The 27,575-nt window shown below is 45.1% G+C and overlaps 1 protein-coding gene across 3 annotated transcripts in view; it reads left to right on the forward strand.

The window, feature by feature from the left end:
- Positions 1-27,356, forward strand: part of KIAA1217 (KIAA1217 ortholog) — a 742,062-nt gene extending 714,706 nt beyond the window's left edge. The window contains exons 11-21 of one of the 3 annotated variants that reach the window (XM_049777749.1): positions 4,749-4,879; positions 5,712-5,859; positions 6,627-7,059; positions 9,665-9,848; positions 13,693-13,856; positions 16,489-16,644; positions 18,781-18,900; positions 22,577-22,654; positions 22,767-24,332; positions 24,850-24,978; positions 25,694-27,356. In XM_049777749.1, the coding sequence (XP_049633706.1) occupies positions 4,749-4,879; positions 5,712-5,859; positions 6,627-7,059; positions 9,665-9,848; positions 13,693-13,856; positions 16,489-16,644; positions 18,781-18,900; positions 22,577-22,654; positions 22,767-24,332; positions 24,850-24,978; positions 25,694-26,191 (3,607 nt within the window). In that variant the 3' untranslated portion in view covers positions 26,192-27,356. Of the gene's footprint in view, positions 1-4,748; positions 4,880-5,711; positions 5,860-6,626; positions 7,060-9,664; positions 9,849-13,692; positions 13,857-16,488; positions 16,645-18,780; positions 18,901-22,576; positions 22,655-22,766; positions 24,628-24,849; positions 25,206-25,693 lie in introns of those variants that run through there. The other 2 variants (XM_049777747.1, XM_049777748.1) reach the window with 2 other exon arrangements.
- Positions 27,357-27,575: the final 219 nt, after the last annotated feature.

A 27,575-nucleotide genomic window follows, 5' to 3' on the forward strand; every position in this document is an offset into this window, starting at 1 on the left:
AGTAAAAACAAAACTTATGAATGAATTCTTATGCACACTGCATATATCTTATTATGCAATGAAGAAACAAAACAAATACAAATACAATATGTGGCCCGCGGGCCATAGTTTGAGGACCACTGCTAGAGCCTCACCTCACCTCCCACCCAAGTTCAGGAATCCTCAGGTGACTGAATAAGTCCTATTCAAAGCTGATGCATTTTGGAGAGCTGGTATAGCAGATGAGGCATTTGCCTTTACATGGCCAACCCAGGTTTGATCCCAGGTATTTCATATTGTTCCCTAAGCCTTACCAGGTGTGACCCCTAAGCATAGAGCCAGGAGTAGTCCCTGAGTATCACCAGGTGTGGCCCAAAATTTAAAAAAATTAGTTGGAGCATCTGTAAATGTAATATAATGGGGGAGAATAGGGCCTAAACAATCCCCACTGGAAGCAAAGATAATATGAATGGAACAAAGAACTGAGCAACCTCTAGTCAGCAATAAACTAATATGCTGTTGAGCAGTGAGGTAGCACTGGCAGAATAAAGCATAGTATGAATTGTATAGTTGACCTATTAGAGAATAGGTTATGTTTCAACAACATATTAGTTTTAAAGCAAAGAAAAAGTGATGGCACACCAGGAACACTCAATATATGTGTGTGGCTCTTCTATTTTTTAATTTGTAGCATCATAGAGCAATATGAGGAAGAGCCAAGAGCAAAACCCAGTGAAGAATAGGCACCTGCATGTCATTTCAGTGAATGAAAATGAACAGCTCAAATGACACCATGCTAAAAGGATCTCCCAGTGTATTCAGCACACAAAAGGATTTAGATGTTTACTTTGTATAATCCAGAATTTAAAAAAAGCCTTTGTGATGTTCTATAAGGCACTTATTGAAAGCCTCTGTCAAGTACCACTCCTGAAATGAGTAGGCCTTCATGACCGCTTGGTCACGGGGTAGGGGCATCTGTATCCTTATGATTATTTTGTTATGCAATGCAGAGGTGACATTCTGCCTCTTAGCAGAATGATAAGTAAATTCCATAGGTTCTTCTAGTATTGATAAATCTGCTGTTTCTTGGAAAGCTTTACAATCCCAAATTAGGGGCTGGAGAGATAGCACAGCAGTAGGGTGTTTGCCTTGCACAAGACCAACCTAGGGCAGACCCAGATTCAATCCCTGCCATCCCATATGGTCCCTCGAGCCTGTCAGAAGTGATTTCTTTTTTTTTTTTTTTTTTTTGGTTTTTGGGCCACACCCGTTTGACGCTCAGGGGTTACTCCTGGCTATGTGCTCAGAAATCGCCCCTGGCTTGGGGGAACCATATGGGACGCCAGGGGATCGAACCGCTGTCCGTTCCTTGGCTAGCGCTTGTAAGGCAGGCACCTTACCTCCAGCGCCACCGCCCGGCCCCAGAAGTGATTTCTAAGCACAGAGTAAGGAGTAACCCTGAGCACAGCTGGGGGAGGCCCCAAACCAAAGTAAAATAAGGTATCTACTTAAAAGAATCCAAAATTATAATTGTTAGGAGTCAACTTGAAAATTCTTCTCATGGCCACATTTCATAGACATCTCCGTGAAGTCCAGTGATTGTTTCCATCACCTACCTAACGGGTATTTGCAGCAGCTCCTAAAGTAATCGAGTTAAACTGTCTCTCTTCTTAGAGCCTAGATAGGAAAAATACACTTGACCTACTATTTTCTCACTCAAAATTAAGCTTGACCCTCATTCATTGGCATCTTAAGAAGAGCTTCTAAAATTGTATTTACTTCATGCATTTGCAGACATTAATCAACCACTGTGAATAAGACTTTTATTTGTCAGAGATGTTTTTATGATGGCCTAATTGTCTACAATTAGGTCTCAAAATTCTTCGTGAAATCTACTCTTAAAATACTGCCCTTAAGGCCAAAGAGATCAGATCTGCTGACACGGATTTGAATCCCCTTGCTGTTTGCAAGGTTCCTGACTACCTATATCTTAGACCACACTTGGCATCCTGCACACCAGCTTCATGTCTCTCTGGGCTGGAAGCTCCTAACGAGCAACCTGGAGGTCTGTTTGTTCATGAGAGTGTCTGGATCCAACCCCAGGAATCCAGGGTTTCTTTGGATGCAGTTTAGAAATGTGGGTTGTGTAAAGAAAGCTCCAGGGGAGAAAAACTGAAGTGTCCGACATTCTAACTGCAGCTGCCCAGCCTGAGGACATCTCTGACATTTATTGATCAAGGAACTAGTCGAGTCAGAGCTGGACTCAAGATGGGTCCCTCTGGCAATTTTGTGCAGGATTGATTGAAGGAAATGAGACTGGCTTCATGGAAAGTGTAAATGATGCTGGTGAAGCCAGATCTGAGCAAGTAGAACCCTCACAAAAAAGTATCAACCAGCAACTTTGGGAGAGTAACTCAGTTTATTTTCAGTGGGAAAGGGATAATTATATTTAGGGAGACTAGGGTGTGAGCTCTGTGTCAGCCACTCAGGTAGGAGGTGAGAGGGGATTAAAACAGTGCATGCTTCTGTGTTAAGGAAAAGACAGGGTAAGGGGATTAAAGAAAGCAGGGTGTGTGCTACAGAAAGGAGGTTGAAAGCAACTATTACTATCCAGACAGAAAGGTCATTAAGGCTTTTAATCAAGCCATAGAAATAGAGATGGGGAAAAAAATCAAATGCAAAAAGGATAGATGGTATATGAGATGGTACATGATATGAAGGACAGCTGGAAATTTCAACTCTGGAAACTTTGGACAGCACAGACAATGCATCCCTGAAACAAAACAAGAGGGTTTCATTTGTTAATGAAATGGAGAAATTTCCCCACAAAGGTTCCATATCTAGCATTTCTGAGAGGAAGGCACTCACACACACACACACACACACACACACACACACACACACACACACACACACACACACTGGAAGACGTGCAGATGGGTAAGACTGTCCTGTGGATACTGGTACCCAGCTAGCACTTCTCCATCTACTTCTCCATCTTGTGCAAAGTGGGCAGTGAGCAGACCAAACTACCCCTTGGGGACCCAGCATTGCACCATTTTACCCAAAATGTGCCTTGAATTTGAATCCATTTTCCATGAAAGAATGAATGATATGGGGCCTCCGATATGTCCCCAAAAGCTGCTTTGCATGTTGTTTCAGTGAACACCAATGGTAGTATCCCTTCTCAAAAATGAGAAAGAAAAATGTGGGGGCTGGAGCAATAGCACAGCGGTAGGGCGTTTGCCTTGCACGTGGCAGATCCAGGATGGACTTTGGTTTGATCCCTGGTATCCCATATGGTCCTCTAAGCCAGGAGCAATTGCTGAGCACATAGCCAGGAGTAACCCCTGAGCATCACCAGGTGTGGCCCAAAAACCAAAAAAAAAAAAAAAGAAAAAAATCATCACCTAAAACTCCATTGGAAGTTGAGGAATTTGGCACACACACACACACACACACACACACACACACACACATCGTTCCTTATTTCCTTATTTCCTTTCTTCCTTCTTTCTGCTTTCCCTCCCTCCCTCCTTCCTTCCTTCCCTCCCTTCTTCCCTTCCTCCCTTCCTTCCTTTCTTCCTTCCTTCCTTTCTTCCTTCTTTCCTTCCTTTCTTCCTTTTGACTTCCTTCCTCCCTCTCTATCTCCCTCCCTGCTTCCCTTTCTCCCTCCCTCCTTCACTCCCTTCTTCCTTCCTTCCTTTCTTCTTTCCTTCCTTTTCTCCTTTCTTCTTTACTTCCTTCCTTCTTTCCCTCCCTCCCTCCCTTCCTTCCTTCCTTCCTCGTAGAAGGTTCACAGAAGCACATCCTTGCAGAATTAGATTCCCAATGCAGGCCTTCAGGTGGAATGGTTTTCCTGTGCTGCACCCTAGTGGTTCTTCATCGCACACTTATTTTCCTGTTTCTCGTGGAGGTCTTGGCCTCTATGTTTATAAGATCTTAGTTTGATTCTTTATTGCTCGTAAGTGCGTACATATGCATGCATGTAGGGACACACCAAAGTTCAGGTGGGTGACCCTTTTTTTTTCTTTGTAGCCTGAAGAGGAAAGTTGGACCTTATTAAAGACATATGGAACAGAGGTTCTCTAGCAGGGCATGTTTACTCTGCCACCCTGACATTTCAGTGTCTGGTTGGGGGCTGAAGACATAGTACAGGGCTCAGGCACCTGTTTTGCATGCAGCTTGAGCCCAGTTTGATCCCTGGTAATGTCTGTGAGCTGAGAACCACCAGCAGTGACACCCACACAGCTGAGAGTAGACCCACCTAGAGTGGTGCAAATACCCAAACATCCCCCCAAGTGTCTAGCTAGGGATCATTGTCAAGATGGAGGATCAGTGCTATTGGCATGCGATAGATAGGTTGAAACTAAATATTCTACAGCTAAGAGAAGAGCCTCACCTCACCCCCGAGCAAAGATTGGTCCCAAAGACCAAATGCAAATCTGAGAAGCTTGGGTGCTTCAGCCCCCAAGAGAGTGCCCTTTCCCTCCCTCTCTTATTCCCTCCCTCCCTCCCTTTCTCCCACCTCCCCTCCCTCTTTCTCTCCTCTCTCCCCCCACCATCACATAGTGCTCTCATGTTCTGAGGACCACTGAAGGGACAATGGGTGACCTGCCAGACAGCACTGGTCCTCATCTGCCCCAGGTCCCAGACACCAAACACTTTGTCCTAGCTATGCTCCCACCATTTGGGACATACTGGGGGTGGGTGTGGCTTGGCTGTAGCACCCAGAAGCCTGTACTCATTCCCGTCACTCTGCCCTGCAGTGAGCTGGAAGCCTTTGTGGAAGACCTGAAGAAGGACTCGGCCTCAGCAGGCCGTGCTGTCACCCTAAAAGATGTGGAGGACGGGGCCTTCCTTCTGCGCCAAGTGGGGGAGGCAGTGGCTTCCCTGAAAGGTGAGTTTCCTCTGGAAGGGCTCAGGGTTCCTGAGCAGTGTCAGAGAGGCTTCCTGTCTCTTCCCTTCCCTCCCTTCTTTCCCTGTATACCCATTTTTTCCTCCCTCCCCCTTCCCATCCCTCCCTTTCCCCTTTTGCCTTTCTTCCTTCTTCTTCCTTCCCTTCTACCTTTCCCCCTCTTCTTCCTCTTCTTCCTCTTCTTCCTTCCCTTCTACCTTTCCCCCTTTTCTACTTCCTCTCTTTCCCTCTTCCCATTCCTCCCTTTCCCCTTTTTCCTTCTCTCCTCCTCTTCCTTCCCCTCTACCTTTATTCCTTCTCTCTTTCCCCCTTCCCTGCTTCTCTACTTTCTCCTTTTATTCTTTCTCCCTTCCATCCTTCCCTCCTTTCCTCACTGAACAAAAGGGGGGACTGAGCATGTAGTTCACTGGGACATGCCTTGCATGGAAGCAGCCCTGGATTCAACCCCCAGCATTCTAAAGGGGGAAAATAAAATTAATATAATTGGCAACTGACCCAATGTTGATACCAACATCCTAGAAGAGCTGAAGAGTTCAGACTCAATGGTACTAATCAGCTCTTCCTGGGCACTGAAATATGGTGGGCACCATCATGACCCCCCCCCCATAGGACAGCCTCAGCCCAAGTCCACAGACAGGAAATGAGGTCTGGGAGGCAAAGTTGCCCAGGGTCATGCTGACAACCCTAGCTTTGAGCCTGGCAACTCCTGAAGGCCAGTGTGGCCCAGGCACCCTGCCCACCAGGAGCGGGCAGAGCCAAGGGCCAGGGCAGAGTGCTCAGAGTCCGAGCTGTCTCTCACCTTCTGGGCCTTCAGGAGAGTTCCCAGCCTTACAGAACCGCATGCGGGCCGTCCTGCGCATTGAAGTGGAGGCCGTGCGCTTCCTGAAAGAGGAACCACACCGGCTGGACAGCCTCCTGCAGCGAGTCCGAGGCATGACCGACATCCTCACCACCCTGCGCAGGTGACCCAACTCGCTGGGGGTTTAGGGCTGGGTGTGGCATGAAAAAAGGCATGGGAAACTGAGTGGTAGCACAGTGGTAGGAAGTTTGCCTTGCATGTGGCTGACCCAGGACAGACACGGGTTCAATTCCGGCATCCCATTTGGTCCCCCCAGCCAGAAGCAATTTCTGAGCACAGAACCAGAAGAAATCCTTGAGTGCCTCAGGGTGTGCCCCCCCCCAAAAAAATAGCATGGGAGGGTGCAGGTAATCAATCTGAATTGCATCCTCAGGCCCTTGCACTGACCCAGATTAGCAGAAAATCCCTAAGGAAGAAGGGTCCTGGGGCTTCTACATACTGCTTGGGAGACATGGAATATAAAAATCAAATAAACAAAGTGTTTGCTCTTGTTAGCCAGCCTACCACAAAACTTTCTTCTGTGTGTGTTTTTATATGGCATCTTTCCTATGAAACATGCCTCCCCTCCATATCTGCATATGGTAGACCCATGATTTTCCCAGGACATTCACACATGCTAGAGACATGATTTCTCCCCCCCAAAAAAAGGACATTCACATGAGATACAACCATGATCCCTCCCAGGTCTGACCTCCATGGTCATGTCTCTCCCACTGTTTTGTGGATGAAAAGGGACAAAGTATCACATGACCCCCCCCCAAAGCAGAGGAGGCTGGGATTCTTGACTGTTAGGTTTGAGGTCACCTTGCTGACTGCATGGAAACTTGGTGTCATCAGGTGTTCAACGTTAACACATTGCTTCTCCTGCAGACATGTCACGGATGGTCTCTTGAAAGGGGCAGATCCCGCCCAGGCCGCCCAGTATGTGGCGATGGAAAAAGCCACAGCAGCTGAAGTCCTGCGCAGCCAAGAAGAGCTTCCACAGGCCTCTAGCACAACCCTGCAAGGCAATGCGGGGGTCCCCGGTGATGTGAAGTCAGAAGTGGTACCACTGACGGTTCTCCACGCACAGAGCTCCCCGGTGGTCATGCAGCCCTCCCAGCTGTCCTCTGCTCTGCTGAACCCTGCCCAGCACCTGCCTGCGGCCAGCCCCCCTGCTGGCACCCAGGATGCTGCCTCCACCCTGCCCTCAGCGTTGGTGCCACACTCCCCACAACTGCCCACCAGTGGCTCAGCAGTGCAGACCTCATTTATCGAGGAAATCCAAAGCGCCAGTGCCAAGCACAGGGTGGCATCCATCGAGGTAAGGTTTGCTCTCTGCTCTACACTACCCTGCGGAGAGGATGGCTCGAAGCACTTTTCTGCAGGGAATGTACAGTCTGGTTTAAATGCAGAGACAGATAGCAAGCATCTGGGTGTGGTTTTTGTTTGTTTTGTTTTTTTGAGGGGCAGGTTTGGAAGGGTTTGGGTCACACTCCACCATGCTCAGGGACTCTCTAGCTCTGTGCTCAGTTGTGATGCCAGATGGTGCTCAGCGAACCATACTGGGAAAAGATCTTAGCCATGTGCAAGACCAAGTGGGCTGGGGCTATCGCTGCTCCTAGAGAAATAAGTAGAATGTGGATGAGCAGGGAAGCGATAAAGTCTAAGACTGCAGGAAAACAAGAACAGGAAACAGATGAAGAGAGAGAGAGTGCTTTGTATGTGGCCAAACCCAGTTCAATCTATGGTACTGTGTATAGTTCCCAAGCACTACCAGCAGTGATCTCCAAGCACAGAATCAGGAGTAATCCCTGACCATTGCTGGGTGTGACCCAAACCCTCTCACCCCCATTAAATAAATAAGTAGACTAGGCTAATTTGGGAGCACTTGAATCTAATTCTGGGAATAGAAAGTCTATTTTTCAAGTGTCAGAAAAAGGTGCTAGATTGGATCCTGATCATAAAAGGCACCTTGGGTGGTAGCTGGCCACGCAGTGGGCTAGAGCACAGGCTTTGCATGCAGGAGGCTGCATATCCATCCTCAGTACTAAGTGGTCCCCAAGCCTTGAGCCATGAGGGGCCCCAAGAACCACCTTATGCAGACTTGAAACCAAGTCAAGAGGCCGCTGCAGGTGATGAATGTGGAAACAGTGAAAACTGATGGTGAAAGCTGAAGGTTGGGTTTAAGGGAGCTGCATGAGAAGTTATGTAGTGGTTCCCGACGCTAAGAGGTGGACACCACGGGTGACAGTCACCCAACAGACACAGGTGCTTCTTATTTTATTGAGGCCCTCCCCAGGTGTGTGGAGGTGATCCATGGCCTCATTGTGCCCAGGCTGTAGACACGGGGGACCCTCTTAAGTGCCATATCTCCACCATGCTGAGGGCAATGTGGCACTGGGCCTAGAACTCGGCTCTCAGTACCAGGCAGGGGCTGATTTAGCACAGGATCATCCCCAGCCCTGCTGCTATGTTTGCAAATCATCTATTTTTTTTAATATATTTTATTTTTTGGTTTCTGGGACACTCCTGGTGGCTCTCAGGAGTTACTCCTGGCTCTGTGCTCAGATATCATTCCTGGCAGGCTCAGGATATGGGATACTGGGGACCGAACTCGAGTCTATCCCAGGTCAGCCTCATGCAAGGGAAATGCCCTACCAGTGAGTATTGCTTCAGCCCCTGAAAATCATCTTTTTATCAAGAGCTGATAACAGTGCTCAGACACAAACTTGTCACTGCTCCTGTCTCACTTCTCAATACCCAGTTGAGGAGTGAGCACCCAGTTCTACTCCCTTGCTGTCACCATTGCAGAGAATCCTGGGCTTCCAAGAGGCAATAGGTTCTTAAAACTACTGGGACCATTGACTTACACACAGAAATTCCCAGTTGAGAATTTTTGGCACCTCATCTGTTCCCCTAAATACCACCAAGTACCAGGAGTGGTCCTTGGGCACAGAGCCAGGAGTAATCCCTGAGCACTGCCTGGAGTGGCAAAAATAGAAAGAAAATGACCCAAAGGCCAGTTAGCCATAGTGTGAGAGAAATGGAGATAAGACCTGGGATTCTTCAGTTCTTATGAGTGCTTTGGGGTCTGTTTCTGCTTGAGTAGCTCCTCTACAATGAAAACTCACTATAGAGAACCAAACTCGGTCAAGCAGAGCCATGCACCCACTTTATGGAGCTGTGGAGTCACAGTAGCACTTGAGGCTCACTCCCAAGTACCTGCAGGCTCTGAACATGCTTTTTGATGCAGTTGATATGCGGAAGTTCTGCATTTCACCCCAAATTTGCTGCAGATTTTATGCCAGAGTTTTGGGGCTACACCCAGGAGTATTCAAGAGTTACATCTGGGTCTGCACTCAGAAATCATTTCTGAGGGACTTGGGGGGACCATATGGGATGTCAAAGATGAAACCTGGGTCGTCTATGTGCAAGGTAAACACCCTCCCCACTGTGCTCTCACTCTGGCCTGTTATGCCAGATTTTTAAGCCAACGAGTTGAATGTGAACATTATTTTAAGTCATTTAAAAAACATCAGTGCCAGTATTGGAGGAAAAAATCAAACCCCAGTAACTCAACAATAATCATGAGAAGAAGCATGACTTCCTGCAGTGTTGGGCACTGCCCTCCCCACCTGCAGCTGTCTCTCCTCCACCAAGCCTGACCTGAAATCAGGGACCTATATTTCCTTTTGGCTTTGTTTTGTTTTGTTTTTCTGCCACACCCGTTTGATGCTCAGGGGTTACTCCTGGCTAAGCGCTCAGAAATTGCCCCTGGCTTGGGGGGACCATATGGGACACCGGGGGATCAAACCGCGGTCCTTCCTTGGCTAGCGCTTGCAAGGCAGACACCTTACCTCTAGCGCCACCTCACTGGCCCCTCCTTTTGGCTTTGAATATTTCTCTACTTGCTGTTTTTCTTCCAGAAAGCAGAAAGGAAATGGGAGGAGAAAAGGCAAAATCTGGAGCATTACAATGGGAAAGAATTTGAGAAGCTCCTAGAAGAAGCACAGGCCAATATCATGAAGTCCATTCCAAGCCTGGAGATGCCACCTGCTGCCAGCCCTCAACCAAAGGGCGACACAACCGTGGACAGGCCAGAGCTTTCAGGTGAGGCGTTTCCCTGTACCTGCTACTGTCATCTTGTCCTTGTGTCATGGCCAAGGGACCAGTCTCCCTCCTCAGAGCCATCCCCGTTCCTTTCCTTTTATTCTGTGGCATTCACCTCATGATGTTGGTTCTCACACTTTCAGTCATGGCACTCATTAGGCAAAGGTGGCACATCAGAAGAGATGTCTGCACCTGCTATAGTGTTTGCTGAGGGCTGACCTCATTTGTGGGGGTGCTGAAAATTCCTGGGTGTCATACTGAGGTACTCCCCTTTGTGCTCACTAGAAGCCACACTTCCTGGCTGGGACCCCTGCACATCTTTTTTCTTTTGCTGCAGGCCAGAGGATGTATCTCTTTAGCTGCGGTCACCACACACAACTGTAGCACAGGCAGAAACCACTTGTGGCCCTGGGGGTGACCCAGTGGGACTGCCTGATTACTACTTGGTACATGTGCTGGCACCAGGGGTTGAATTCAAAAGCTGGGGCTTGTGTACATGTACTGTCTGCCACCAGCTGCTCTTCACACACATTGTAAGAAGTTTATAAAGAAAGGAAACTGAAAAGACAGGTCTAGGTGTTCCTTGAACCTCAGTACTACATCTTTATGTCGTTGGTTTTTTTTTTTGTGGGGGGGGTTGGTTTTTGTGTCACACCTGGCAGCGCTCAGAGGCTACTCCTGACTCTACATGCAGAAATCTCCCCCAGCAGGCTCAGGGGACCATATGGGATGCCGGGATTCGAACCACCATCCTTCTGCATGCAAGACAAATGCATTACCTCCATGCTATCTCTCCGGTCCCTTTTGTTGTGTTTTTGTTTGGAGGCCATACCTGGTAGTGTTCAGGGATTAATCCTGGTTCTGCACTCATAAATTACTCCTGGCAGGCTTGGGGGACCATATGGGATGCCAGGAATCAAATCCATGTTGACTGTTTGCTAGGCAAATAATCCTACCCATTGTGCTATCACTCTAGCCTCCAATACTATGTCTTTTGGGTTTTTTTTAATAATATATTTAAACACCGTGTGATTACAAACATGATTGTAGTTGGGTTTCAATCATAAAAAGAACGCCCCTCCCTTCACCAGTGCAACCTTCCCATCACCAATGCCTATCATCACCCTCCTGCCCCCTCTTCTGCCTGTATTCATTGTCGTGGTAGTTATTAGTGTAGTTATTTCTCTAACTGCACTCACCACTCTTTGTGGTGAGCTTCATATCATGAGCTTTTGGGGTTTTTTTTTTTTTCTAATTGAGCAACAATCAAGTGTTCAAGGCTCACTTCTGGACTCAGGGATCACTCCTGACTGTGCTCAGAGAACCTTTACAGTGCCAGCAATTGAATCTGGGTCTGTTAAGACAAACACCCTATCTGCTGTTCTCTCTGTCTTTCTGTCTCTTTCTCTCTTGGAAAAAGTTAAAAAAAAAAAAAAAAAAAAAAAAGGAAAAATGTTTTCCCAGTTTCTGTGTTTCCTATAGATGTATGACACTGTACAGCAGCAGCTGGGAGAATATGAGTCCTGCATTTCAAATGAGAACTCTTTCATATATACTGCTGAAGGCAAACACCAGGTTTTTATGAGCTCCTTGGGGGATATTAGATCATAAGACAAAATTGTGTTGTTTAACGTAAAAGCATCGCATTGTGTATTTCATCGTTAACCATGAGTGTTGAGCATCTACATGTCAGTGATACTTAAAATACCTTTCAAAGAACCCGGCATACTGGATCTCCAACTACAGAACAGAATTATATTCTGTTCTTAGATTGATGCACCAAGACATGATTTTATATGCCGCTAATATCACAGTCACATCCCGTGGGCAGGCAAAGACATCCTCATCCTCTTTGCCTGTCCAGGATTACTGTAGATGTTGTATAGAGTCCCAGTAGCATGCTTTTTCCCAATGTGTATTCCTCGAAACTGGTCTCAAACCCCACACACTGAGACTTGATTCTCAGTTGGGATCAGTGGTACTGTCCACCCACACCTGCCAGGGAAGGAAGGGCTCAAGCAGGATAGTGCTGTGCTCACTCTTCAGTACTCCCTTGAAAATTTTACAGGGAGATGGGGTCTGTCAGCTCTGACCACTCATCTGCTGCTGATTTTTCAGTTCATTGATGTTTCCCCAATAAACAATTAAAGCCAGGTTCTCTTGGCTTCTTCCCATGAAAGAAAAATATCATTTTGTGAACTTAATTCATTTGGATGTTTTACCTTTTCAGATGAAAAGAAAACAGTTGCCTGGGCTAAGGATGTAGCTTAGTGGCAGAGCATATTCTTCACAGAAGTGAGACCCTGGCTTTGCTCCCCACCTCTGCAGGCCTAAATTGAAGTTTTTATTTTTAAAATTGTTCCCCAAGGAGTTTTGTTTTCCTAACATATAACCTGATTTTTCTTTCTTTTTAAACTTTATTGATTGATTAATTGATTGATTGGTTTTGGGGCCACACACAGTGCTCACAGATTACTCCTGGTTCTGCACTCAGAATTCATCCCTGGCAGGGTGGGAGACCATAAGGAATAGTGGGATTCAAACTGGTTCCCTCCCAGGACAGCCACATACAAAGCAAATGTCCTACCACCGTTCTATCTCTCTGGCCCAACCTGATTTCTTTTTGTTTTAATATTTAACCATCTATATTTTTATTTTTTGGGGGGCCGGAGAGATAGCATGAAGGTAAGGCATTTGCCTTTCATGCAGAAGGACAGTAGTTCAAATCCCGGCATCCCATATGGTCCCCTGAGCCTGCTAGGAGCAATTTCTGAGCATAGGCATCTATATTTTTATATTTTTTATTTAAACACCGTTGTTCATAACTGAGTTTCAGTCTTACAGCATATATCCCCCTTTATCCATGAAAATTTTCCACCACCTATGTCTCAGGTTTCCATACCCCCTTTTCCCTCCTTTCTCTCTCCCCTCTCTCTCCACTCTCTCTTCTCCCCTCATTGTTGTTTGCACTACTGTTAATGAAGGGATACCATTCGTATCACTTTATCTATATCTAGTACCCAGTTGTTGTCCCAAATGATCCTACCAGGGTGATGTTGGCAAAGGACAGAAGTGCTAATATGGCAAGGTGGTGAACAGTGGGGAGTGCTGATGAAGAATTCAAGATCAGCTATGTCCTGGGTACAACTGACCAGACATCTGCATGGCTGTGCTTTGGTACAAGCACCAAAAAGCATTTTAACCCCCTAATATCTAAATTACTACTTTCTTTGATTAGTGGGAACTTTGTCCATATATATCCAGAATTTTGAATCCACATATTGTGGCTTTGTTTCTGCTCCACTCTGTTTCCCATATTTTCCTTTAGCCCTTCCTGGGGCCTATTTTACTTTAACTTGCCTGGCACAAGTCCCTCCCACTAAGGCCAACCTCTAGAGAGGTGGGTGATACTTTGCAGTCTCCACAGAGCTTCTGCATTTGCCTTTAGGCTCCAATCTTTCATCTCTTCAAGTAATAATTGTTTTTTTTAATTTATTTTTGGCATAGCAACAAAATTTTAATAATATCAGCTAATGATTGCTTAAGCATTATAATAAGCCAATCACTGCTCAAAATGCCTTTCTCCATTTCTTTCTCAGTCTACACAGTATCTCAGAGGAGGGACAATTATCCCAACACCTATTTAGTAGCTGAGAAAATGGAGGCAAAGAGGTTCATTTAGCTGGGTAGGTTCTGTCTGGGATTTTATGTGAGCTGAAGGGGCTTCTAGCTTTGGAGTCTGTTGGATTCTGCAGAAAAGAGAAAAATGTTGAAGTCAGATAGAAAGTACACTGAAATTTCTGGTTGTTATCTACAAAAGAAATGATTGTACAATGTTTTCCAGAAGATTCTCCAAATTCAGAACAGGATTTGGACAAGTCAGGGGGTAAGTCCCCACCCCCTCCACCCCCACCCCCAAGACGAAGCTACCTGCCAGGATCAGGGCTCACCACCACAAGGTCCGGCGATGTGGTCTACACCAGCAGGAAGGAGATGACCAGCACTAAGGTTTGATGTGCTAAGTTCTAGTATACTGGGCTCTGGGTTTTATCAGTCCCCTTAGACCTCTATTCTGGTATAGATACTAACAAGTACTGAGTCAGACAGAGAGGGTGGTGGATATGGGCAAATGCTAGTACTGTTACTGGGTCCAACTCTACACCCCAAGTTTTACCCTAGCCTGACTTCACAGCAATATAGTGAAATACAAGTCACAAGTCACTTCCTCTGCAGGGCATCAGATGATTGAAGATAGGAGAGGGAGGACTAAAGATAGACCTTTAGATAGTGATAACAGAGTTTAGCTAAGAATGATAGTACAGTTTCCTCCTTGAAGATGCCTGTAATGTCCTGTAGTGTTTTGCCTATGTGCTGTTCTATATATCTTATGGTTTTGGGGCTGATATCGAGGTCTTTAATCCATTTGGATTTTACCTTTGTACATGATGTTAGCTGGGGGTCTAAGTTTAATTTTTTGCAAGTGGCTATCCAATTGTGCCAACACCACTTGTTGAAGAGGCTTTCCCTGCTCCATTTAGGATTTCCTGCTCCTTTATCAAAAATTAGATGGTTGTATCTCTGGGGAACATTTTCTGAGTATTCAAGCCTATTCCACTGATCTGAGGACCTATCTTTATTCCAATACCATGCTGTTTTGATAACTGTTGCTTTGTAGTACAGTTTAAAGTTGGGAAAAGTAATTCCTCCCATATTCTTTTTCCCAATGATTGCTTTAGCTATTCGAGGGTGTTTATTGTTCCAAATGAATTTCAAAAGTGTCTGATCCACTTCTTTGAAGAATGTCATGGGTATCTTTAGAGGGATGGCATTAAATCTGTATAATGCCTTGGGGAGTATTGACATTTTGATGATGTTAATCCTGCCAATCCATGAGCAGGGTATGTGTTTCCATTTCCGTGTGTCCTCTCTTATTTCTTGGAGCAGAGTTTTATAGTTTTCTTTGTATAGGTCCTTCACATATTTAGTCAAGTTGATTCCAAGATATTTGAGTTTGTGTGGTACTATTGTGAATGGGGTTGTTTTCTTAATGTCCATTTCATCCTTATTGAGGAAACTGCACTCTCCAAGCAAGTGAAAGCAGAGATTAACAGATGGGAATATATTAAGCTGAGAAGCTTCTGCACCTCAAAGGAAATAGTGCCCAGGATACAAGAGCCACCCACTGAGTGGGAGAAACTATTCACCCAATACCCATCAGATAAGGGGCTAATCTCCAAAATATACAAGGCACTGACAGAACTTTACAAGAAAAAAACATCTAACCCCATCAAAAAATGGGGAGAAGAAATGAACAGACACTTTGACAAAGAAGAAATACGCATGGCCAAAAGACACATGAAAAAATGTTCCACATCACTAATCATCAGGGAGATGCAAATCAAAACAACGATGAGATACCACCTCACACCCCAGAGAATGGCACACATCACAAAGAATGAGAATAAACAGTGTTGGCGGGGATGTGGAGAGAAAGGAACTCTTATCCACTGCTGGTGGGAATGCTGTCTAGTTCAACCTTTATGGAAAGCGATATGGAGATTCCTCCAAAAACTGGAAATCGAGCTCCCATACGATCCAGCTATACCACTCCTAGGAATATACCCTAGGAACACAAAAATGCAATACAAAAACCCCTTCCTTACACCTATATTCATTGCAGCTCTATTTACCATAGCAAGACTCTGGAAACAACCAAGATGCCCTTCAACAGACGAATGGCTAAAGAAACTGTGGTACATATACACAATGGAATATTATGCAGCTGTCAGGAGAGATGAAGTCATGAAATTTTCCTATACATGGATGTACATGGAATCTATTATGCTGAGTGAAATAAGTCAGAGAGAGAGAGAAAAACGCAGAATGGTCTCACTCATCTATGGGTTTTAAGAAAAATGAAAGACACCCTGGTAATAATAATTTTCAGACACAAAAGAGAAAAGAGCTGGAAGTTCCAGCTCACCTCAGGAAGCTCACCACAAAGAGTGATGAGTTTAGTTAGAGAAATAACTACATTTTGAACTGTCCTAATATTGAGAATATATGAGGGAAATGTAGAGCCTGTTTAGGGTACAGGCGGGGGTTGGGTGGGGAGGAGGGAGATTTGGGACTTGGGTGATGGGAATGTTGCACTGGTGATGGGTGGTGTTCCTTTTATGACTGAAACCCAAACACAATCATGTATGTAATCAAGGTGTTTAAATAAAAAAAAAAATTATGCATTAAAAAAAAAAAAAAAAAAAAAAAAAAAGAATGATAGTACAACTCTCAGCAGAAAGATGCTCAGTGAACTTGAGCTTCCACTAAATTTGGTTGGTTTTCTCTTTTACATTCAGTGTCAAATACAATTTCCAAGGCAATGTAGTTTGCCCGGCTCATCAGTACTGAATCTGGAGGAGTTACAAGAGTCTTACAACTCTTCCTTTTGCTCAGCAAAACGACAACTGGTACAAACAAAAATCTGAACGAAATGCAAGAGGTCATTAGCGCCTTTCTGCTTGATTGGAAGTGCTCAGATGCCTTCCATCAGGCATGAGCAAATACATGTGCTGAGAATTGACCCTCTTTTTGCCAAGCCCTGGGGTGTTAAGCTTATATCTGTGGTTTGAATCTTCCATAGGCAAGCAGTGAAGAATCTGGGCCAACCCCACAGGCTAGAACTACAAAATACCCAACAGAGGAGCCTTCTCCAACATGGACCCCATCCCCACCACCTCTTTCCTCAAAGGATGAGGAAGAAGATGAAGAAGGAGACAAAATAATGGCAGAACTCCAGGTATGTGAATGAGGTGGATGAATGTAACTCCCTGCCTTGGGCCTCATGGCTGTGTTTCATGAAGTTTCATTAGTCAGAACTCCATTGGCCTGGTCATAAATGCTGCATCTTCTGACCTTGGTCTCCAGTTCTCCATGATGACATTGGACGGGACTGTCTGTGCACCATTAAGATGTGCTTGGTGAATACATCCCAGGAGATTTGTGCAGAAAGTCAGTTACAAGTCTTTGTAGTTCTGACTTGGCTGGATTTGCTTTCCTTTCTTTGAAGCGTAATAATTTCTGCTCTGTTTCAGAACCAACTAAAGTGGGCATTAGAAATAGTGCTGCCATCTTGTCTTCATAAGGACTTATTTAAATCTTTGAGGTGGCTGTTGTGTTTGATGGCTTTGACAGAGGCTGTCCAAGATGCTTGTTGTTGGAGGTGAGGTTGATCCTAATGTGTCGATGGGACAGGAGCCATCTGATGTAGCAGCTGCCATGCCCTATTATGAGGTGTCTTGATACAGTGCAGTTGTGCTTAAGTGGCCGAACAAGCACTAGGTAACTAAGTCTAGGCAAGGCAGTCATCAATAATATTCATAATCAAAGTATTAACTGTGGACTTGGAACAGTCCTGCATTTACTCTGTAAGAAAAGTGACCTTACTTCCGACCATTTCAAATGCCCCCATTCGAGAATATTCCGCTCTGTTGCTTTCTGAACTGCTTTGATGCTTTCTTTGACTAGAACACAATCCAGGGCAGAGTATTGGCTTCTTGCTTTCTTTTGGTCAGTGATACTTTAACCAGCTCTGGGTAGGGGACCCCTACAGGGCTGTACACACTTGCTATTCCAGGAAGTTGACCAACAGCCAGTGTCCATGCTTTGTCTCAATTAAATACCTTCTGCTTGCACACATGCACACAAACTACAAATAATAGTTGCATAGACCAGTTCTCTGTGTGATCTGGAGTCTGAATAGACATGCAAGAGCCCTAAGACGACCCTTATTAAAATAATGGAGCCCTGGACAATTCCGGCTGAGAGCACTAGGATTGAGAAGACAGGAATAAGGAGCATTCACAGAGCATCCATCAGCAGGAGTGATTTTTCCCGCCTGCAGGGTTCTTTCGAAATGGTGGTATTTGACATTAAGAAAATGAGGCAATTATTTGAGATTATCTAAATAAGTGGTCTTTAATCCTTGCTGCACATTAGAATTACTTGGAGAGTATTAAAAAAAAAATGCCTACAGCCTAGATTCTGACTTAGTTATTCTCTGGGCCATAATGGTGCTTCCTAACTGGGTAATTTATGGTTGGCCAAGAATTGCTGGTTTCAATAAGAGGCTCAGATAATCCATCTCTCCTACTTGTGCGGTGATGTTGCTCCTTCCTTTCTGAAAGGGAGGCCCTATGAGAAGGGGCCTGGGCACTCTGATCAGGAGTAGGTGTGGGCCCCGAGAACCAGGGCCACTAGTTTCTGAGCCATGTTTCTGGGACTCAGGCAGCCCCTACCACACAGAATCACACAGGTGCTCAGAGCAGCATTTTGTACTAAACCATCCCCCAACCCCCTGCAGAGGGCAACTGCCTTGCTGGTGCCCATGATGAATCAGTGTGGCTGGCTTTTATTTCGTGGTGCCAAGGTTTAGAATGTCTGTGAGTTCCTCCTACTCAGCCTTTTAATAAAGCTGGCTTAAAGTGAACAACAGGAACTAGAGCAATAGTTTAGCAGTAGATTATTTGCCTTGCACACAGCCAACCCAGGTTCGATCCCTGGTATCCCATATGGTCCCCTGAACCTTGCCAGGAGTGATCCCTGAGTACAGAGCCAAGAGTGCGCCTTGAAAACCACCATATGTGGCCCCAAAAGTGAAATAAATTTTTAAAAAGCTTCATGTTTTCTGTTTATTATCTTATATAGCATGCTGTGAAAGGTCAAAGAGAGAGGCCCACCCAGAGGGGGTGAGGGCCATCTTTTCCCAGGCTCTGTGCATTTCACCCTGTGGGATACCCCCCAAATTTAGTCCTCAACCAGCCATGAACAGACTTTGCAGGCATTAATCAAATCCCTCTCCATCTCCAGATCCTGTCGTTCCTTCCTTTCTCAGTCCACCTGAAGCCCTGTTAACCTCAGTGTTTTAATTCCTTAGGCTTTCCAGAAGTGTCCCCTTACGGATGTAAATTCCAACAGTCATGCGGAGCAGCCCCGGGCTGGCAGTCACCCTAAAGACACTAGGCCAGGGGCAGCTGCCCCATCGAAGGAGAAGAAGGTAACGTGGCCGGGACCTGCCACGCGGTTGGACGCTCCTTCTTTCCTGGCTCTGATACTAACCCACTTTCACACTGCCCTCTTTGTCCTCTCTTTTTCCCCCTCTTACTTTTTTTTTTTTTAACAAATTTTTTGGATTAAGTTTTAGGTTTACTTAGAGATATCTGACTTGGGTTTCAGTAGACAGGGGCTGCCCAAAACAGTGGAGTACGTGATTTGAATGCAGGAACCAAGGTTTGATCCCTAGCAGTGTGGAGCCATGAGCACTACCAAGTATGGCCCACTAACCCTAAACCCAATCCATAAAACAAAACAAAACCAAATAACCAAGAACATAGATTTTCAAGAGTTTCTAGAACAGAGGCTAGAGTCATAGTATTATGGATAAGGCACCTGCTCTGCATACCATCATCCTAGTTTCAATAGTTGGACACAGAGCCAGAGTAATCCCTGAGCACTGTCAGATGTAGCCCAAAAACAAAACCCTCCAAAATAGTATTTCTAGAACAGCTCTAGGGAAAATGTAAAACAATAAGGCAAAAAGCCTTAACTGCCAGGAAGATGCACAGCAGAACTGTATACCACCACCAGGTGGCAATTCGTGGAAACATAGCATGTGTTTGTACACGGTCCATGAGGCCAAGCAGGATGTGTGTCCAGAATAACCAAGTCTGGAAAGCTCCTAGAAGGCCAGTCCAGCCTTGTTTTAGTACTGACTTGCCTTGTGCATTTGACTGGCTTCCAGACTGAAACTGTCTTTAAGTATTTGAGGCAAAGAACTTCAAAATTAGATCTGGAGACTTTATAACTTTTGGATAGTCTTATTTGAATAAGGCTCTGTCTAAATTTCAAATGAAAAGCTTATTCTAACCAAATCAAACCTAGCATTATTTTAACAAGGAACTGACATTTCAGATCTCCAAAGGTCTGACTTCTCTTAAATAAAGTCAAATAAATGTGTGATCACATAACCCAGTAACTGTTCCAGCTGGGACCTTCACTCGTGTATAAAGAGACTCAGTGAGACACAGAATCTGTCCGGGAACTGACACATAAATCCATTAATGGATGACCAGACCTCTCTTTGCACCCATGGAGAGCATGAGAGTGACCATGATAATCTTTCCCATAAAGAATACTTCCTCCTGGATTGGAGAGAAAACCAAGAGATTGGCCATACCTCACTTGTTTTAATCTGTGGAATTTCCTTGTATAGCCTATTAATCCCAGATCCTGCCAGGCATACCTGGTGATGGGGCATAGTCAGACAAGTGTGACTATTCCCTCCCCAAACCCTGGCAACTGAAAACTCTGCAAAGATCTCTCTGAAACCCACCATTAACTCTAGCCATTTGCTAGTGACTAGAAAGTCACATTGAGATTTCTTGTCATATGTCCAGAAATTCATATCTCTTCATTCACATTTATTTCAACATAGAACCATCATGTAACAGACTAATCTGCATTGATGACCCAATAAGTTGATTAAACCCTATACGGAGATTGGGTTTAACTGGGGGTGAGTCATTCGTCCACATTTTCCTGGGCTATTTAACTTTTATTTTCAAGTCAAATGTCTTCCTAAAATGTTTGTCTTCATAACATAAAGCACAAGCCTAGTATTTGTGTGCCTTTTTCTTATAACTGAGGCCCCAGTTTTAGGCTTAGTGACCATATTCATGCTGAGGTTGCTTCACCAACTGTCTGAACAACCCAAATCTTAGGTCTATAAATAGACATGAAAGAGAATAAATTCCTTTTAAGCAGTGTTGAAGACGTCCTTGACCTTATGAAATTACATGATTAGGACCAAGTTACCCTCAGTAAAGTTGATGAACTTGCTTTGATATGGTCATTTTTTTCTAGCCTCATGAAAAAAGTGAGAAAAATGGCAACCAAGTGATACCTCAAATTAGCATCTTTTACCTTGGTGAATTTTCATCAAAGATCCTACTAATCCATCCATCCTAAAACACTCAGAACACAGGGTTACATTTGCAACATAGGTATGGCATAAATCCTAATGTGGGTGCTGGCCTCAAACCCCAATAGATGGGGCCAGTGAGCATCAGGGATAGATGCCATGTTGAAGTTCATGCTAACCCACTCTCGAGTCCATTCTTACTCCAGTCCTAGCATGAAAGGCAAACTCCCCTTAAGAGTTAAGAGGTAAAACCTTGTTTATTTTCCCTTTAAGACCTTTGCTTGATGTGTGTGTGTGTGTGCGTGTGTGTGTGTGTGTGTGTGTTGTTTAATCCTCTCATCAAAGAAATTGTTCCACTTCATTAGCTGAATCCTTGCCTTTGTTGGGCAGAAGTAGAAGGTGGTCTTTTGGGGAGGGGCTTAAGGGCTCACATGGCTTGCATCTTGTGTGGTATTTCTATGTGGTTTGTGCTCTTGTAGTTGTTAGTGTGGTGTTTTTGAATGTGTTTGACTATTTGTTCCATGTTGGAAAGGAGCTGGGAGGATTGCACTGGGTTGACTTTAGCTGGGCCTACATGACTGTGCTGTGTTAGATTGTCATTGTTTTCACCACATCAGCCATCTGGGAATTGTGTTCTATTCCATGGTGATTGCCTCTTGCTCTTGGGTTTTTGCAGTGAAAAAGAAGGGCAGCAGTGCTTTGCAAGTGGCCAAGCATAGCTAGTGTAGTCCAGCACGACCTCAGAGACTAGCACAGCACAGGCCAGCAAAGGCTACATTTATATTGGGAAGCCCTCTACACAGTGGTCCTCATCCGGGGAAACCCCCACAATGCATTTTTGCTCTGCTTCTGAGAATATAGAGAAGGAATGTTGAATAATGATGTAACAGTCACCACATTAGCCTGTTAATTTGCTTTTAAATGCTCAGATGAGATTCTGTGTTATCACTCTGAATTTGAATGGGATTCCCTGGACTATTGCTTAGTTGGAACCTTATAAACAAGCTTGAAGGTCATTTTGAGACTTGCCTTGGCAAGTGCAAATACAAATGTAAAGTACATTCTCAGTTTGTTGTGGTGTCCAGGAATAATTTATATATATATGTACATAAATATAGTTGTAATTATTTTTATTCCAAAGTAACTACATCTAATTCCCATGGATATTTTTAAAGGTCAATTTCTTCAAGGAAGCAAGGATAGAACTGAAAGAATTAGCTTGAAGAAAAAAGGCTTTTGGTTTAGTTCCTCAGTTTGTAAACAAGAAAACTGAGGTTCAGAGAAGTGAAATGACTTCCCTTAAAGTCACTCAGCAAATGGCAGCTCTGAATTAGACACAAGGACTCTTCAGCCTACCAATACACTTTTCTTTCTCAATGCCACACCCACCTTCCGGTTTGAGTGCACTAAGCTTCCTATCCAATGTTGGAAAGCGAATGTATGAACACAGAACAGACCCTTTCACTCTCTTAGCTGCTCTTCCTCCCACCTCAATCACACGTCCACTCACACACAATCCGAAATGCTTGAACTCTTTTTCTAATTGAGATTTTCATCTTGTACAGACACAGGGCATTTTTGGAAGTTGGAGAACAAAGCAACCCCAGGTAAACAGAGCTATAGGCTTTGGATGTTGCGTAGCACATGTGCTTGACTCGAGTGTTCTGGAAGCATAATTACAGGAACACTTTATTGCTAGTCCACTTTGGGGTTGTGGTTTTGTTGGAGTAACATGTCCTACATATTCTACCAGAACTTGGAATTTTTCCACGAAGACGTACGAAAATCTGATGTTGAATATGAACATGGCCCCGGGACGGAATTCGGAAAGGTGAGTGTGCCAGGTCTGTGTTTCCAATGAGAGTATGCAGATGACTTGCCTTCTTCTGCAGACCCATTTCTGACTCATGCATGTGCTTTCCCTCCTTCGCTCTCGTTCTCAGGTTCCCACGGGGGCTCTCCCACCCAGTGCTCATCCTGAGTGGGAATGTGGAATGGAGAACAGTGCCTCCAGGATGTCAGAATACAAAGGCGACAGCCTGGTGAAGGAACATACCTTGCCTGATAGGAGTGTGCTTAGAGACCATAAAAACTTTGCCCAGAAAACTGTCTCCAAGGTCAACTCTGGCATGAATTCATTAGAAGATGAAATGAATGAAGGACCAAAAACCTCTGGGCTGCAGCCCCCTGCCTTGGACCCTGAGAACCAGAAGCTGAATTGTGGGAAGACAAAGGAGAGAAGTCAACAAGGACAGGAGCATACAGATTGGGATCTCCTTCCTGTTCCCCCAAGAGCCAGTGAATTGAGTATTGCTGAGGTCAATGCTCAGGAGCCAGAGGTGCTCAAGACAGATTTTGGTCAAGTTGTACTGAGACCCAGAGTGGGCAGGACAGCACCTGTGGCCCCGGCCGAGGATGGAGACTCCTCGTTGAGTTCCCCCATGGAGGAGACTGTGGCCCCCGACAACATCGCCTTCATGATCACCAAAACTGCTGTGCAGGTCCTGTCCAGCGGAGAGGTCCGTGATATAGTGAGCAGAAAGGGAGAAGATGTACAGACTGTGAACATCGACGCCAAGAGAGCTACAACATCCCACCAGGAAGGAGCAGAAAGCGAGGAGCCTGTCGTGTGCCTGGACAAGAAGCCGGTGATTATCATCTTCGATGAGCCCATGGACATCCGATCTGCGTACAAGAGACTCTCCACCATCTTCGAGGAATGTGATGAGGAATTAGAGCGAATGATGACGGAGGAAAAGATAGAGGAGGAGGAAGAGGAGGAAAATGGTGACACTACTGTGCTTCATAACAGCACCTCCCCAAGGGCTGGCCGGGAAGTGGCAGTGGGTTCATTTAGCTTGGGAAAGCAAGTGTCACCTACTGGGTCCCTTTCCATAGAGACCAAAGGTCAGGCAAGGACTCAAACCCAAGACAGCAAATTCACCCCAGCTGAGTCTCCAGGTCCAGAAAGCAAGGACGAGGTCACAGATAACTCATTGGAAAGCCCCAAGAAGAAGTTCAAGTTCAAATTCCCCAAAAAGCAGTTGGCCGCCCTCACCCAAGCCATCCGCACTGGAACCAAGACTGGGAAGAAGACACTGCAAGTAGTGGTCTATGAAGAGGAAGAGGAAGATGGTACTTTGAAGCAGCACAAAGAAGCCAAGCGCTTCGAAATCACCCGCTCCCAGCCCGAAGACTCCCCGAAAAGCATGCTCAGGAGGCTCGAGGTGCCTGTCCCCGAGAGCATGTCCCCCATTTCCAGGACAGACGAAATCCGCAAGAATACCTACCGCACACTGGACAGCCTGGAGCAGACCATCAAGCAGCTGGAAACAACCATCAGTGAAATGAGCCCCAAGGGCCTAGTCGAGTCCTCTGGGCCTGCCAGCAGAGATCCGGGGTCCAGCGCCTCCCACATAACCGGGGAGCCTGCACCCCGCTCCATGTTAGCCCCGGACGCTCCCTCTGCCCCTTCATCCCCCTCGTCCATACCGCCAGCTTCACGTAAGGTATCTTGGCCAGGTGGACAGTGAACAGGCCCGGCTGCTTTCCTTCGTCTGCCATAATCACCACTAGCGCCAGGGCCTTGTGATTTGACTCGCTTCCTTTCAGGTGGCTCGCGTTGTTGTCGTTGTTGTTGTTGTTTTGGGGGTCTGTTGCTCCGTGACCCCTTGCTCTCACTTCCTCCCTCACCTGCCAAACCAACTCCCAGGTGGCTAACAGCTAACGGACTCTGGTGCTGATCGGTGTGGGGCAGATGCCAGGTTGCTGGCTAGTGGCGAGATTGCTCTGACACATTAAAAATATCAGTCCAATCAGTAATGGGGTGGGCAGTTCTTGTTCTGTTTGATTCTTTGGATTAACCCCGTGGTGTCTCCTTGATGTCCGGCTCTAGGTCTCTGTCCTGCATGTAGGGCTATGGCTTCTCACACTGAACTGCTCTCGGCACACAGGGCCAGCCTCCCAGCCATCCACTCACCTGCCTCTCCTTCTCTCCCTCCCTCTCCCCTGTTCCCCTTCCCACAGGGCACTGCAGCTGCCACCCCACAAACCAGCCGGATGCCAGTCCCCATGAGCTCCAAGAACAGACCTGGAAGCCTGGACAAAGCCGGCAGCAAGCAGTCCAAACTGCAGGACCCCCGCCAGTACCGTCAGGTAGTTTTACCTTAAACCCAATGTTCGATGGACACTCTTGGGCTTACAGAAGCAAGCCACTGACTTTTAATTTATACCAAATACTGTCTTTTTCTTTGTAAGATAACAGTTTCCATAGACATCCTGGGGAGGGGAGGGGGGCATGAAGAAAGTCTAAACACTTGTTGTTGGAACTTTTCACCCCGCTCTTGCATGCTGGCAATAATAAAACACCTTTTACTTTGTGACTCCAAATTTCAACTGTGAACCCCACTGGTGCCAGAGCGTTGGCTTTTGCTCGAGTGAATGTAATCGGTGCAGCAGAATAGCTCGAGAAAATGGAGGCAGACAGCCCAGAACTGAGAGTCGCCAGTACTAACATAGACTGAGTAACCCGCCATAGCAGGCCCTGCTAACTGCATCACCATGCCTTGACCCCTAGTGGGCCTGATTCATGGTGACCAGGAAGTGGAAGTGGGATGGTGTGTGTGTTCTTTCTCTTTTATTTCCTATTCTGTGCCTCCTCTGTTCTGTATGTTGGTGGGTGGGTGAATGGTGTTCAACCAGGCCCAGTACATCTCACCAGGACATAGCTCAGACTTTTGAACTGGTGTGGTCTGATTTCAATAATTGTTGAGTCATTTATTATCCTTGGAAGGGCTGTGTTGCCAGACCCTGTGAATCAATGGTGTTTCCAGTGTTCTGACAAACTGTCTCCCACCATCTTTGTTTGCAGGCTAATGGAAGTGCTAAGAAAGCTGGTGGGGATTGTAAGCCTACTTTCCCCTCCTTACCTGCTTCTAAGATTCCAGCCCTTTCTCCCAGCTCTGGGAAAAGCAGTTCTCTGCCCTCTTCTAGCAGTGACAACTCTAACTTCCCTAATCCATCTGCTACTAAACCATCGGTTACTTCTAACCCTCTCAGCCCCCAAACAGGACGGTCTGCTCCCTCTGCCTCCCTCATCCCCTCTGTCTCTAATGGCTCCTTAAAGTTTCAGAGCCCCACTCATACAGGTAAAGGTCACCATCTTTCCTTCTCACTGCAGACTCAAAATGGCCGAGCAGCCCCTCCTTCCGCTTCTTCCTCCTCCCCCCCTTCCCCTGCCTCCCCTACTTCACTGAATCAAGGTGCCAAGAGCATCAGGACCATCCATACGCCTAGCCTCACCAGCTACAAGGCACAGAATGGAAGCTCCAGCAAAACCGCCCCATCCACGGCCAAGGAAACTGCTTAAAGGCCAATCCCTCTTAGGCACAAGCTGGAGTTCATTTTTTTTTTTATTTTTATTGTTTTGTTTTGGTTTTCTGTTGTATGATTTTTTTTAAAGTCTTAAGCAACTGTGTTCACACTGTAACATATTGCTGTACTGTTTTGAGGCGCAATGCTAAGATGTACTGAGTACTGAAGTAGTAGATTTCAGTAAAATTGGTTTTGTTTCGTTTTTTACTTTATTGCCGTTGTAAATACATAGTGTGTGCTGTCTGTATGTAATACCTATTCAATGAAGTAAGCATGAAGGGTGGCGAAAGAGAAGCGTGTGCAGGAGAAAATGTACTGAGCATGTGAATCATGTACGAGTCCAGAACTTTAGTATGTTTTATATAAAACTATTTTTCATTACGGAGAACTAGAAGCGAACAGAGAAATACACAAGTGTGACTATACAAATTGTAAAACAGATACTATAATATTTCCTTTTATTTTCGTGTTATTTAGCTTTATTACAGATTTCTATTTTTGTCAGAACTTCATGGTTCCTTTCAATATCTTTTTTGCCAAAACATTTTGATACTATAGCATTGTACATTTGAACGTAGTGTGCTAGACAAAAAAAAAAAAAAAGCCAATGAACTTCTACCATGCCACCATGAAGGCCTATGTAGAAGGCAATTTATCAAATTTATTGCACTGCCATAGAAAATTATGTATAATAATTTTGCCAGCCCAAGCAAGTTAGATTTCTTTACCTTTTTTTTTTTGTTTTCTGTTTTGTCATATTAGGAATCTCTGGTTGTTTTCTTTGCAAAATCTAACCCTTTCTTTTTCTGAGACCAGGTAACCCAGACTATTGCATTGTGGATTTTAAAATGTACACTTCTATATGGTTCTGTAAACTGATAACCTTTTGTAAATATATAAATAGACAAAAAATACTGTATGTGACGGCACATAGAGTAGTTTTCCCACACCAAAGTTAATTTTTATGCATGCTTTAAAAATATATCTTGGGATGGGCAAAGATGAAATTATCCGTACATTTTTAAAAGAAAAACAAAGCAACAAGTTTGCACATCTAGAGTGTTTTTGTAAATAAATGTATTTGTATAACACAGTCATGTAATATACAGAACTAAAAGGAGATACTTTGCAAAACTAAATAAAGGGCTGCATGCTTACTATATTTTGTATTTGTCACTCGTACCTACTCCTCAGCCACAAAACAAAAGACAGTGATTACCAGGTTAAAAAGGTTTATACTCTAAGGGCATTCTAAGTAGCATGTGACCAAAAAAACTGTTTGTCATAAAATTCTGAAACTACTCCTAATTAATTCATTGCAAACATAGAAATTCTCATGTAAGAGGTTGTTTCTCTTCTCTGTAACTTACCTTTTTTGA

The sequence above is a fragment of the Suncus etruscus genome, chromosome 7, assembly GCF_024139225.1.
Source record: "Suncus etruscus isolate mSunEtr1 chromosome 7, mSunEtr1.pri.cur, whole genome shotgun sequence".
Classification (NCBI taxonomy): Eukaryota; Metazoa; Chordata; class Mammalia; order Eulipotyphla; family Soricidae; genus Suncus; species Suncus etruscus.